This window comes from Nesoenas mayeri, assembly GCF_963082525.1.
Source record: "Nesoenas mayeri genome assembly, chromosome: 9".
Classification (NCBI taxonomy): domain Eukaryota; kingdom Metazoa; phylum Chordata; class Aves; order Columbiformes; family Columbidae; genus Nesoenas; species Nesoenas mayeri.
In genome coordinates, this window is record NC_137557.1 from 6,361,446 (window position 1) to 6,376,450 (window position 15,005).

The 15,005-nt window shown below is 44.4% G+C and overlaps 1 protein-coding gene across 1 annotated transcript in view; it reads left to right on the forward strand.

The window, feature by feature from the left end:
• The window catches only part of LPP (LIM domain containing preferred translocation partner in lipoma), a gene marked incomplete at its 3' end in the record, with an annotated part of 228,428 nt that overhangs the window by 66,950 nt on the left and 146,473 nt on the right, over positions 1 to 15,005 (forward strand). The window contains exon 4 of the mRNA XM_080349381.1: positions 8,248 to 8,370. Coding sequence (XP_080205507.1) covers positions 8,248 to 8,370 — 123 coding nt within the window. The remainder of the gene's footprint in view (positions 1 to 8,247; positions 8,371 to 15,005) is intronic.

Below are 15,005 nucleotides of genomic sequence, written 5' to 3' on the forward strand. Positions count from 1 at the left end.
TCAAAAGGAATAAAATCACCTTCATCTCCATGCTTTCCTTGCTCCAGGATGGTGCGGCACCGGGCCGGAGCTGATGTTTGATGTGGTTTTCCTTTCTGGAACATAAATCCACGGTTGGGGGGCTGGATGTGACAGCTTACCGTGTGTGTAGGCGGGTGTAATTCATGGCTTGTCAGGCATGTCCTGTGCCACTGGAGGCATCCTCCCCTTCCCTCTTCTTTTACACCAGCAGAGGAAAGAGGAAGATCACGACTTGGCCAGGATGTGGAGGTGAAGGGAGTCTTCACTCTCAAACATCACCATGGGATCCTTTTGTACAAGTCAGTGGGAACGTCTTCCTTTACTGCAGCAGACACTTGATGAGCTATTTGGTTTCTACATCAATTAAACTTTGCAACTGTATTGGGGTAATTGGTTACTCTTCAGTTATGGTTCCCCTTAGAGGCAGATGATGAAATATCCGATATCTCCTCTAAGTTCTCAGTTTTTCTGCAAGCAGCAATACTCTGCGGGGTACATCAGCTCTGCTCGATGGCTAATTAAACAGTAATTTGTGACAATATTGGAGCAGATTTTAAGTTGGCGGGGGGGTGGGCATAGAAAGGGGAAACTTTTAACAGTCACCATAATTATCAATAACGAGTCCTAATATAATCGCATTAATTAAAAAAAAAAAAAAGATTTATTCCCTGCTGCTGTAAAGTTAGTTAAAGTCAGAGAAAGTCATGCTGGGTCAAAAAGGTTTCATGGCCAGCTGTTCTTGCCCCTTGAACAGAGAGGTAGTGCTGTCCTGCAAAAGGCAAGAAGAAAATAATGATATATTCCACTGTATATTGTATATTCTGCTGATGAACAGGAACGTTTCACTAATTCAATTTAATTCCCAAGGACAAGTGATTCTAACTCCACCCGGAGAATATTAAATTGCCTTAATGGAAAAATAAACTGGTTCCCCCCGCCCCCCCCCCCGCCCCCTTCTCCCCATCTTCCCTGTTCAGTTTTCAAATAACTCCTTAGTTTGTTAATACACTTCTCATCTTGCTGCCGATTTTGCATCTGGTAGCACTTAACACAGACAAGACTCCCAAAGCTTTTGATCAGACATGTTAAGTAAACTCTGAGGACCGTCGGGTCTGCTGCTCTGGCAGATGTCAGCTTGTGGGACTCCTCCTCTCTCTTTACCCCTCAACTGTTTCATATCAAATCCATCCTGTTGCTTTCATGTGCTTGAGGATCATGGTGCCTTATCCCCATGGACTAGCTGGCCTGTAGTACAAAGATCCTCCGGTTGCTTGAATGACATTTGCCATTTTGCTGTTTTTCAGTAGCAGTTTTGAAAGTCCTGCTTGGCCAACCTTGAAATCTCCAGAACGTCCTTCCATGAGCAAAACACAGCGGTCAGAAATCCAAAACCCACCTGCTGGGTGCAGGTTTGAATGCCCGAGGTAGAGGTGTTGGTGTGTGATGAGGGGAGCAGGGACCAGAGCAGATGGGGGCCAAACGGACCAGACAGCACAGGATGGCTGTGTTGGCATCTCCAGCTTTGGGGCACCTACAAGCACACAGCTGGGCTGCTGGGTGGATCTTCTTGAGTGCTTTGACTTATTTGTTTCATCCTCTTTACTCCTGTTTCATAATTGCCTTCTGTTGTCCTCAGGGGTGGCGATGGGACAGGCAGTGTTGTGCATCTCCTCATGGGCTATTGTCCATGTCCCATCATAGTCACTAGGGTTAGCAGCTGCTGGCCTTGGACCCAGAGCTTCACCAGAGTGTGCCTGAGGCCGTGGAGCCTGTTGGCTAAACCTCTATAATGCAGCTTCATCACTCATCCAATATCCAGGGCCAAATCCTTCTTCTGTGGTCTTGAGGAGCCTGGACAAACCGTGGGTGTATGTGGCAAAAGCTTCTCTTGGCTGTTAGGGGCAGGAGCTGTTTGGAAGGGAGTGTCCTGGGCTCTGCCTGGGCATCACTGCTGCTCATCCACATGCATGGCATCCTGCCCCCCAGCAGAGCCAAGGTGCTGGTTTTGGGATTGGGGCCTCTCTCAGGACCCGCAGAGGGCAATGGATTATTAAACAGCGATGGAAGAAGGGCCACTGGTCCACGAGCCGGTGCTCAGGATGGTGGCGGCCCAGATCCAGCCCTCTGATGTGAAATCAGGGCTGTCCTGCAGTGAAGCTGCAGCTGGAGCTTGGATGGCTTGGGCAGTGGTTTGTTGCCTTCTGGCAGGTTTAGTCAGGGCTGAGGCAGCAAATGCAGAGGATGAAATGTCCGTTGAGGAGCTGGGTTGGCCTGGTGGATTGGCGTCTTCGTCTGGTGGCCAGAAGGAGGTTGGCTGTGTGTCTGAGTTGCAGCACCTCGCTCCCACCCCTCGAACTGCTTTCCCTTCCCAGGGCTGTATCCAGTTGATAACAATCTCTTGGGGATGGGGATGTTTCCTAACTGTTTAATGTGAGCAGTGCCTGTCACACTGGTCTCTAGGGAAATATCAATCTTTATTGTCATACAGATTCATAGCTGCAACAAAGTCTTTGCCGTCTTTCATATACGTGTCCCAGGAGGCTGAGTGCAATTGCCCATGTTTTCGGTTGTCTTGGCTATGAGGAGCGAAGAAGCATGTTTCCAGGGGTCGGTCCAAGCCCTGGTGCTAAGGTGATGGTCAGTTATTAACCCATAGAGACTGACATGTACCCACAAGCAGAAGTAGTGACCCCTGGTTGGTGTCAGCTGGTAGATATAAAGCACAAGTTGAGGCTTCATGAAAATGTCTGAAGAGAGCGAGATCCAATCAGCAATGGTCAATAGCAAATGTTCAGAGAAAAATGTAAAAAAGGAAGCATAGAGGATTTTTTAATTTATTTTCAAAGTATCTTGTTGGAGTTTTCTTCAGTGTGTCTCTCCAGCTGCTTTTGGATGTCACGTAAACTCACAGCAACCACAGTGTCTTGCAGCAAAGTAGCTCTGCAGTTTAGTAGCATGTTGTGTGATGAAACACCTACCTCCTTTTCTTTGTTTTGAAATTGGTGACTTCTAGTTTCATGCTTTCTTCTTCTGTTATCTTCATTCTGCTTTTTTTTTCTTTAATTTTTACTATTTGTCCTTTTTGTGAGCTTTCTACACCGCAGTGAGTTTATAGATTGGTTGTTAAAGTTTCGCAAGATTTTTCCTGTCTGTCTCCTAACAGTGTTTAGCAAATAACTTTTCTTCATCTGCTTGTTCATTTGCCCCAGCTGTAAACCCACGCAGTTCTTTACACCTTGCTGCTTCAGAGATAAGATCAGTTAATCCTCAGGATACTTAGTGCTATTTACATTTTAAATGGGTGAAGAAATTGAATGTGGGACTGTCCCTACCCCGGACCCATGCTGTAGGTCTGAGCTGAGCTTGGAGCCCCCTTTACCCTGCAGTGTCTCCTGCAGTTTGTTGTGGCACAGCTGCTGGTGTGAATTTTGCCAAGGGGAGATATCTGGCACATTTATTAGCGCTTTTTAGGTAGGCTGCTGTTTAGTGGATGGTTGCACCCCACCCCATTTAAGTCTTGTTCCAGGTAGGGCCACCTGCCTCCTTACAGGGAGATCTTCAAAAGTGACTTGAATTGTTGCTCAGTTAAATGACAGCAGCACCTGAGAGACACCAAACAACACTTTTGAACAGTACACTTTAAACTTTTAAAGTTTTTTCCTTCGGTCCTGCTAATATCCAGCAATACAAACCAGGTAAAACTATTCTGTGCCTGAAAAAAAATAAAAGAGCAGGGGAAAAAATAAATCAAAACCTAACTTTCCTTTGGCTTTTATCCTTGATGTCATCAAAAGACTAAAAAGGGTATTTCAGGCCTGGCTTCAGCCTGATGGAACAGCAGGGAAGTTCTTTTCTATTAGATCCTTGATACAATCACGTCTGGTGAAATCACTGCGGTCACATCTGCTGAAATCTTCCATCATTTCGGATTTGTTTCAGAAGACTCAGTCTTTCTGTTTTTAAAGGGCACGACTACTTTTCCAGCCCCTCCTTGGTGCCTGGAATGGCAATTAGGCATCAATCAAGCATCTTAGTCACCCCTCGTCCCCAATGCTTCAGTGGTCTCTTGTCTCCATGTGTGTGCTTGGTGGGATCACCTCTTGGAACTGCTTTAATTTACATTAGGGAATTTGAAAGAAAAATGTTTGTACTTGTCTTTAGGCTCAGGGGAGAATAGACACAGCAGCTCATCTTCAGGGTGCCTCATTTTCCCGATAAGTGGCCTTGAGGATGCATCTCTTTGCCACTGCAGTCTTCTTGGGTTTTAGATGGCTTTTGTGACCTTGGAAAGACTGGGCAATTCTACAGTGAAAGAGAAGGGGTAGCAAGGGTGTGTGTCTGAAAAGGTTCTTGCCTCTGGCAGTGATGTTGCTGAACAAAGTGCAAAGAAAGGGGGGAAAAAAAATTAAACACAAACCCCATCCTGAAGTATATCAAGACTAAATCACTTTTTTTTTTTTTTTTTCCTGGTTAACATTTCTCACAGTCTCTTCTTGTATATATAGTGGATGACATCAAAATCAAACATCTTTCCCTCCTCTCCCCTGCCTGCCCCCAGCTAAAATAGGAAATAAGAGCAGCATCTTTCTTTCTCTCTCTGCAGCTCTGACTAAGCTGAGTGCCCGAGGCCACAGAGTAGAAAGAGATGCTAACTCCTTGTTTGGAGAGCTGTTTCATTTGCCCTTCCTACCACATCAGTACCTACCGGAGGATTTTGACAGCCTACAGTGTGTTGGGCGGCTGCTGGAGGAAGCAGGCAGCGGTCACTGAATTTTTTCAGCTCATCTGTGGCTCAGTTGTATTTGCTGGAGAAAAAGACTTTCAGGGCAAAGGCCCTTATGTACCTGCTCACAACTGCAGATTTGCCTAAATTCCCTTCTTCCTTGTTTCTGTTGTTACTTTAGTCTTTCCTTTCCATGGCTACCTTTGCTGCAAAGCGCTTTTCTGCTCCCTGCTTTTCCCTGTTCTCGCATGTGTAAATGCAAACAGTGTTGACCTGTCGCACCCCAAGGATTGTTCCCCAAGCACCTCAGGCTCCCAGTAAAACCAGGAGCAGAAGGCACTGGGATCCCACAGCCTGTTTGTTTTGAGTCATTAGCTACAATTTTTCCTAATATCCATGATGTTAATCTCCATTCTTCCACTTTTGAGTTATGAAGTTATCAGTGACATGTGGTAATAACAGTGTGCAGAGTGAGCTGATGCTACATGGAAGGTTATGTGTCTGGCTGTAGCTCTGCTGTCTTGGATGTGTCTGTACATATATAACAGCATTGTGTTCCCCAATATCAACAGCTAACATTCCTAGGGTGCAGCTCAGGGGAAGAGCTGGCCACAACACTCACAAGACTTGATCAAGGCTAAGGTGGATGGGAAGAAGGTGGATCTTGATGCTGGAAAATTGCGCTGTGGTGAGCAAAGTCGTGATGCTCTTAAAGTGTTCAGGTGTTTAGCCTTTGCCTTGTGTTGGTAGAAAATACACACTGGGACCTGAGTTACATCTAACCTACTGTCCACATAAGTCAGGCGGTTGCTACTGCAAAGCCACTCTCCGTCTTTCCCTGACAGAGCAACACCATCAAACTTCAATGTGATTTCTTGAAGAGGCTCAGAGGCCAACCCAACAGCAAACATGGTATGGCAAGAGGGGAAAACAGAGAATAAGAGAGGTGGCTGAGTCTGGGTAGGGAAAGGAATTTGGAGCAGGAGCTAGGAAGGACATCTGGGAGACAGATTCTTCTCTTTGAGCCTGTTGCAAGGAGCTGGCTTGGACAAATGAGAAGTATTCTTGTTTCTCTGCTGTAACCTTCAAAATGTGATACAAGTAGGCGATCTAGGTTGTAAGAAAAGGTAGCATCTAGGGAAATCATTGTGCTTTTCATGTCTTCTAGCTCGGTGAACAGTCTTATGTCTTTTTTAGCACAGTGAGGCAAACTTGGAGCCCCTGTATGTTCACGGCATGTTCTGTGATGAATGTCCCTCGGGGTGGTGCAAGGGGACCTGTGGCGCTGGCTGGTGTTGTGTAGTAGGATTAGCAAAATTAAAGGCAGTGGGTTGACGGGGCTCAGGAGTGGATTACCATCACAGCTGCTCTGAGCTGCACACCAGGAATTCAGGGGCGGACAAACAGGCCAAGCAGTGAAGCTCCCTGCTGTTTTTCCCTCTTTTGCCTCACAGCGGGGACTGAGCCAGGGGATAGGAGTGTAGGCGTCGCAGAAGTTCACGTGAGTGGATAGTCTCTGGCATGAGTAATTTGTTGGACTTGGTTGGCTTATGTTTGCTTTTTGTCGAACTCACGTTGGCTGGGCCAAAGATAGCATCCTTTTTCTTTTTAAACCCATTTTTCCATATTCTGCTGGCTGAAAGGGAGGGCGCGCAAGCGACATGTCTGCAACAATGCCATAAATCCAGACAGAAATAGAATTAGCAGTTCTTTCTGGTTCCGGCGTTTGTATGTGCGAGTTTGCGAGCTTAACCAGTCTGGGTTCCTCGGAGCAGAGCCGTGTCTGTGCGAACCTGTTGTGCCTTGGGACCTGGCGCTTGGGTTTTGTTCCAGAGCAATATCGTAAAACTTTTATAGCAATGTCATGACGGAGAGCATGAGAAGAGAAGTAACTTAACCCTCTCTTGCTAAAGTCTGTGTTGCAAATTCTTCTCCTGTTTCCACATGCAGCAAATCCCTTGGTTGAATCTGGAGCACCGTGGGGAGAAAAATTCAAGATTTGTGGAGATGTGGAACAGAGCACAGGCAGAAACCTTTCTTTGTGAGGATTACCCCTATTGAATGTACTCAAAGTCCAGTCCTGTCCCAATAGGCCCTCACATACATCAGTAGCATTTTTTGTCGGCACTGTTGTACTGAATTGTGCTCCAGGATCTGTAGAATTTGCCTCTTAATCTACGTTGATTATGTTTTAATTGAATAAATAAATCTTTTACAGAGCCCAGAATCAATAGAGATGTTTCTAGGCTGTTTTATTTTCCTAGGTTTCCTAAGGACATTTAACTTTTACAACCTTACAACTTGTTCTGCAGCATTTGCTAGTCAGCTATTGCGTAATTGTTCTGGGGAATGAGAACCTGGGAATAATATGGCCCAGAAATGCTAAGAAGCAGAAATGAAATCGGCCCATCTTCTGATCCACCACCATCCCTCCTCTCCAGGGTCAGGGTACCAAACAGAGCGTGCACAGGCTCTGGTTTTGTTCCTTGATCTGCCATTGACTTATCACCCCAAATGTTTGGGCCTTGGGTGCCCTTTGTATCTCCCCCCCTTCCCAGGCTGGATTTTGGCAGATAAGCTTAAAAATTCTCTGCAGTGGAGCAATCACAGTTTTTGTGTCTGGGAAGCCTGTGGCTGCCCTGTAGTTATTATAGGCCAACGAATGGAGGATGGAGAAAAACCAAACAAGAGCCATGAAGTGTGCTAATAGTGGAAAGGAAATTATACTTGCACAGATTTAAAAATCCAGGTGCCTACAGCTAGCCAGCAGTAACGATCTGAGCTAATTCCTCTGAAAAATATATTTCTATTTCTTCTTTTTTTGACAACAGGTTGGATGGAAAAAACTTTGACTGGGTCTATAATAAAAATATGCAAACAGCACTGAGTTTGTACATAGTTTCTAACATGATTCTCAGCCTTTTTAAATGATGTGTTTTTGCATAAAGCACCTTGGTGCTTCCATTTTCTTGTTAGTCAAGCCAAGTTTGTTGTAATCCAATAAGATTTAATAATCATTAGGAACTAATGAATGCCTTAGCACGTATAAGCTTGGCAGATCAGATCCAGCTTGCTTTGCATAGTCTGTCTCTCTCTGACCAACTTGCCGTTTATGTGTTGGATTGATGACTGGGGAGTTCTGTAGAACCGGTAATGATAGAATACTCCTGAAACAAAATTTAAATAACAACTATCTGGAAGAGCCAGTGAGCCAAAGGAAAAGGCGAATTTTTGGCTTGGAAAACTGAAGTAACTTGGTGAGAGTGAAGGCAAACAGAGCAGGATCATTGGTGGGGAGGTGGTGGTATGGTCTGAACAGGCTTTACAGTGGAAATTAGGTGAGTTGTTAGGTAACTCTTAAGTATTTTTATTGTGGTAGTAGTCAAGCTGTGCTGAGACCCGAGTGTTATTGCTGGACACGGTCTCAGCTCTGTGAGGACGGTAAGAAACCACACACCAGGACAAGTGGTTTGTGTAACTGGAACTCTTCTTTCTTCTTTAAGGTGAACCCTGGTGGCAAGACGCTGGAGGAGAGGCGGTCCAGCTTAGATGCAGAAATCGACTCTCTGACCAGCATCCTGGCTGACCTAGAGAGCAGCTCTCCGTACAAACCTCGGACTCAACAGGTTAGTGGCACACGGCATAAACAGAGGGTGGGAAAGTGGCCAGTGTATGGAGCGCTGGAGTCAATTCACTAACTGCTTGGTATTTGTTGCGAGCAGGCATGTCAGTTCTTCCTGATAGCATCCAGATGTGGCTGTCAGTGGGGAGAAGGGCGCAGCTGCTCTGGAGGGGACAGTGGCTCAAAAGCTGCCGCACCTCTGAGCCAAGAGCCCCCAATCCCGACTGTCAGATTGCCACGAAGGTTGCTAGAAAAACACTCGGGAAACAAATGACATTTCGTTCACCTCGACTTTCCACCAAAAATAGCTTGCGAATTAAAACCTGCTCGGTTCACAAGTACTTTTACTCTGTTGTTTTCTTGTTGTTTTTCTGTTTTGTTAGCTTTTATGTGTCACGCTGCCAGAAGGATCCAGATACCCATGTCTCAAGTTGTTTTCTTTTGTTTTTGTCGCCTAATCAGTGGCGACGAAGCGTCTTGGATCATAGCTCAGCTGTCAGGGTGGCTGTAGCCCAGCAAGGCAGACTGGAATTCGCACTTACTCTGCTGTGTCTAGACGAGGACTGCAGGGGTGACAGCAGCTCAGCTAGTTTTTGTCACTCATCTAGGTAGTGCTTGAGTTGGGCTGTGTAAGTTCTGGTAAGATGTCATCTATTTATCAGAGGAAGTGGTGACACCCTACTGGCACTTTAAAAAGGGCGGTTCTTGAGGTCTCTAAAATCATCCCAGATGTGCTTCTGCCCAGTCGTGCAGCGTCTTCACTTCCTAATCTCATGACCGGTCTCATTTCTTATACATGTATGCAGCTGTATGTATAAGTTGCATTTGTCTTACCAATGTCAGTCCTAAATAAAACTGCTAAAGTCAAAAGAACCTAAGTGAAAGCTGACTGATGCAGTGCACGCCCATTATCCATATAGGCCATTTCTTTAGTTTGTTGCTTTTTTTGGTTCTTTTCATTGTTGTATTTTTTTAAGTAATTGAGAACTAGTACCTTTGGAGCAGAACCAAAGTAGCGATCAGAGTTCATTTAGATCTGCTTTTGTTTAAGTATCTGAACTTAGCAAAAGCAGAGTTAAATGAGATTTGTGCACTTTTGAAAGCATCCATCTGCATGCAGAGGCTCTGGCATGGTGGCCTGTGTGGTTTCCATCTCTTCTGCAGGGAACTCCTGATAAACTCTTCTTTCATTCTGGCATCATGTACAGAGTTATTGCGTGAACTTACAGACCTGTCCTTGAACAACAGTCTGATTTAGGTCAGTCAAAACCAGCAACAATGTAAACCAGATGCAACTAAGTCCCTTTCCCAGTGGAGTTTTTGTTGTTGTGATAAAAGAGACATGTTCTAACAGTGATAGTACTCAGGTACTGTGTCAAATAACCCGTGTTCATTTTGTTTGCGTAGGCCAAACATACACGAATGCACATTGTTACTGGGAAATGTTTTATAGTGTCAAAACACTGCAGGAATTAACTGGAAGAGATTTGTGCTCACCTTTTTCTTTGGCAATGACTGTAGTCAGCTCCAGCACCTTCATTGAGACATGCTTTGGGACCTGGTGTTCTGTGAACAGATTGGTTTTTCACTTTTATTTTGTTCCTATAGTATTAACAAATGAATAAATTGTAGCAGTCAAATGCAAAGTTCTGCAGGTGTATTTGAGTTTCTGGAGGATTGGAAAAGGCGTAGCCCAAGTTTTGGATTTGATCTGACTTCTTAAGTTCATCAGCCTTCAAGATGAAATGTGCTGGTCAGTGCACACGCTTTTTCCTGTGGCTTTTTGCCCACAGCTCAGGTTGGGGCTCTGAAGACTTGTCCCCCATACCAGGAGTGATGGGATGCTGCTGCTCCCTGGTGTGTTACAGTTATTGTGTGAAATCCAGGGAGCAGAAGCAGCTGAATTTAGTCTCTGGGGCCAAATCCCAACTTTCTTTGTTCATTTTATCAGATTTTTCAGGATTTATTGGTTAATGTAATGATGTCCCACAGAAAGTACAGCTACAGCAACTTCTAACTATAGCTGTTAGAAAAAGAAAATGACAGAGCTGAATGTATCATCTGTTGTAATTAAAGAGTGCTCAAACAAGTCATTGAAAAGCTGGAACTAGAATATAAAGCTTTGATATTTTCCGTTGTTTGATCTGTACTAAGTATTAAAACTAGTGAGTCATTTGATGGTCTTATAGTAGGATAATAGATTAGACTGCAAATTGTGAGGTACTTACTCAGAACATCAGCACGTTTATTGGATTACACCTTAGCTGACCTTCCCAAATTTATCAGGATAATGGCTGCAGATAGGAAAATAGAGTTACGACTTGTTTTCAGATAAGACATTTCCAGTTGTGCTTTTGCGGTTAAAGCATTATAATAATTTTATAGGTATACCTTGCCCTTGGGGATACCTCTGTTCTGGAATAAGAGAAATTTTATTGTTAGGCTTCTTATTTATTTTATCTTCAAGATAGTTTTAAAGCAACATAAACTAAACTGTAGCATAGTCTTCTCTCACTAGAGTAGGAGTGATAGCAGGATAATCACAAGCAGTTTATCTAACATACCCTACCCATTGACATAAATTCACACAGAGGGAAGCTCTTTCAGTCCTTGGTACAAGTTCAGCATGGCAATGAGACGCACTGCACCGGGAGGGATTTGTACCTTCCCCAGTAGGTTTGAAATGTCCATAGTACTTCTCAGAATGGGTGGGTCAATGTCAACCCTTGGCCAGCAGACGTGCTGTTGAGGACATGGATGAGTATGGATCTCTCCACCAGCCCGGTGTTGCTTGCCTGAGCATCACTCTGGTCACGTTCTTTGTGTGCCAGGCAGGTGACGAGGACATTGCCATGAGCTAAAAATGACCATCATTAAATAGAGGGCAGGGAGAGAGTTTTGACACCTGCGATCAGCAGCAACCTCCTTGTACACGGTGGTCCTGCCCATTTCAAGGCAGCTGAGCTGGAAAGTGGAGATGGAGGAATCACCCAGGTCCGGCTGGCTCCTTCCCATGCCTTGGGCAGAGGTGGTAGGATGCTGTTGTCCTGCTGAGCTGTGCTGCCCTCTTCTCTGAAGTGATGAATTTGAAAAGTGTTTTTGCAGCATAGATCCTTTACAGAGCAGATCCCACCATGCAGGTTTGGTGGGATGAGCTCCTTCTGTGAGTCTGCTACACCACTGCGAGTCAACTCCCATTTTGCAGAACCTCAAAGTGAAAGATTATCTCAGACTTTGTTTCTGGTTAGTTCTTGTCTGTGTCTTGAGGCCATTGTTGAGAGTCCCCTGCAGCAGAGGTTTTCTAGGCATTGATAGTTTACTTCATATTGGCCATCAGCAGCATGTGGATGAGAGGCAGCTTTTGATCACCATCACCTCTGCCCCAGGCTGATCCCATGACTTGCAAGTGAAAGTATCTCTGAGTCACAGAAGCAGTCAAAAGTGATTAAAATGGCATTTGTTGGGGTTTTTTTATTGTTTGTTTTTTTCACAAAATTGCACATATCAAAAAGAACAGAAACTTACAAGACTAGATCATCTTTACCTGCAACACAGCAGTGTCTAAGGATGCTTTCTGTCATGTGGAGTGGTGTAGGACAGACAATATTTCAAGAATTCAGCTGGAGCTGGAGTTTTAGAAAGGACCAAACATCACCTGAACCTGGGAGATTTCTGTGTGACCTTCACCAGCATGGCCAGTTCCAGTCTTCTTGTGCAGTGAATTGAAATGGAGGAGGAGACCAACACGATCTCAAAATTACCATGATTGCAACAGCGTGTTAGTAGATGGCCTTGCCTTAGGTATTGTTTGAATAAGTCTAGATGTATTATGAAAAAAAAAATCTAATTCATATTTTCATCCTGTTTGGTAAAGTTTAGAAATGCTAGTGAGATGAGTAAACTACAGAGCTCCTCTTGTGTAGCGGCAACGTGTTTTCTGTTTGCATATCACACCTTCTAAATTGCAGTAACCCATTGGAAAGTTCAGAAGCGGAGAACCCACTATGCCTTTTATTAGTAAAAGGAGGTTGTATAGACAAGGTATTTAGGTGCTTAGCTTCCATGGATGGGAGCAAGGGTTGTTCCTAAATTGAGTGAACCCCAACTAGGGGGCCTGGTGAATGCTATGGTCATCTGGCTCCTCTGTTAAAGGGTGTTTTCCCCAATTTTTGCCAGTTCTGCTTACATCCTTGCTTAAGAGATGAGTGCAGGAAGGCCTTAAGCAAAAAAAACCAAACCCACAAAACAAACAACAACAACAAAAAACACACAAAAAAACCCCAAAACCAAATAAACAACCAAAAAAATAAAAACAAAACCAAAACAGGCCAAATTTCAGCCCATAAAATAAATGTTTGCATTTTTTTAAAAAACAAGAAAACTTTGTGACTCTGGAGAGAGGACTTCCAGCAAAGGCTGTGAAAATGAAATACTGGAAATAGCAGCATACGAAAGCTCAGAATTTTTTGTCCCTGCTGTGAATTATGTATTGAATGCTGATTACTTTGTCTGGAATTGGACACCTACCTTCTGAAACTCCTGAGTTTTATCCCAGATTTCCAGCAGATTGTCTATTTGGTAAAATAGGACTGCGTGGGAGGTGTACCAGGTAGTAAGATGTCCCTGGTCCAAAGGTAATTAGTCTTCTTTTGAAAAGCAAATACTGAATGGCCCAAATTTATGGAGTATTGAAGCAGCAAAAAAGCATGCTTTGATGGTCAAGATCAAATCTATTTGTGTACAGCTCTCAGAGGCAGCTTGATCCAGAGGAGACTGGGCTGGCACTCTGGAGACCTGTTTCATTTCCAGCTACCACCACTGTGCTAAAGGACCTTGAACGCAGCATTTCTACTCTGCTTCCCCTCAAAATCTCTTCTGTCTTTGTAGCCTGGCAACCTCTTCAGTGTGATTTGCCTTTTCCTACCCAAGTGCATGGCATCTAGCAAAATGAAACCTTGGTCTCGGTTGAAGGCCTTTAGGTGATGTGATTGTACAAATAATGAAAAAGAGGGGAAAAAAATTACTTTTCATCTAACAGATGGGGAAAGTGAAGGCAGAGTTAGGCGAGGTGGCTGAGGATTCATGCCTGTGTCCCTGCCTCTAGCCCCCAGTGCTAAATATCTATCCAACACTGTCAGCCTGAGTAATATTTTGAAGAAAAAGAAGCTCATTCTCCATGTGAGCTGCAGAACAATAAAAAAGTAAAGAAAATTCAATTAAAAAAACAGTGATACATTTTCATTAAGTTCCAAACATACTGGGAAATAATGTCTTCTGATGACTGGAATTTAAAAGGGATTTAAATGTTTGACAGTGTTGGTTGTTATTCCATCATTCCTTTTGACAACTGGTTGGGAATAACAAAAGCAGTGAAAAGGCAATGGGCATATTTTCCTGCAGAGTGATGGGACAGGATTAAACAGTTTCAGCTGTAGGGTGGCAAACCACAAAACAGGGAGTGCTGAAGACTCCTAGGAGCGCTCTTCCATGTGCATTTCTAATTTTAGAGCCGCACTTATAGCTGCATCAGGAATGCACCAGGAATGCACAGCTCAGAGCTTGGGTGTTTCATCTTTCTTTACATGGAGCTGTATCTCCAACCATGAACAAACCTTCTACTTGGCAAAGAGCGATGCACAATGATTGTTCTTGGGTTTGGGGCTGTGGGATTGACATACAGGCTCTGGGAAAAACAGATCGCCGAATCTAAATTCAAAATAGTTTGTGCCAATTTGCTAGTCCAGGCTCAGAGTCTGCTTTCCTTGTTCCTGTTATTTGCCCGAGCCTGGCTTCTTAGGGTGGTACAAACCAAAAGGATTTTGCAAGTGCAGCCCGTGGAGTATTTGCTAGCATCCCAGTTGTTGTCAGGAATGTTTTTCTTTCTTTTAAGAAAGAAAATTTGGAGGTAGAAGCAGATTGAGATTAATTTGCTGGATTCAGAATTAATTCCCCCTCCTGTAGCGTTTATAAGGCACACTGAGTTTGTAGTTCCTGAATTATGGGACTCAGTGGGATTCAGCCATTTCAGATGTTCAGAATGGTGCTAGGGTTTTTTTTCATTGTGGTTTGGGCTGACATCAATGGCTGAGCTTCTGCTGTCTTCAGGTATGATATTTGGGGTAAATAAAGGTGCCCAGGTCGCCTTCTGCTGGTCTGAGCACATCTAAGAGCACATCTAATTTGTCGGCACCTGCATAGCTGTGCCAAAAAGGCTTCTGAGTCCAGCAGCATGGGGTGGTACCTGGGCAGTGCTTTCCCAGTGGCAAGGGGCTCTCTGTTCACTCGAGGTCTTTGCAGTTTGGTTTTTGTGGGCTTTTTAATCTGTCTGGTTGTGGGATAGAAAGGCTCATTGGGAATAAGCCCATCTGCTGAAATTGAGAAGTGTCCCCTGTCCACCCTAAAATGTTGATGGCCATTTAGTAGGACTATACAGCTTCTCCACAGCTACGTGTGCTACACAATGCTTTTCATTAAAGCTGTGGGTTGCCACAATTTCCCTGCTGACTTGGACAGCTCGGGTGGACACAGAGGGATGACAGTGTCTCACAGACATGTCCCCAAGCTGGTGCTGAGCTGGTGAGCTCTGACAATTGTAGCAGGACCAGAAGGCTGACACAGGCTCACGACAGGGCTGCAGGT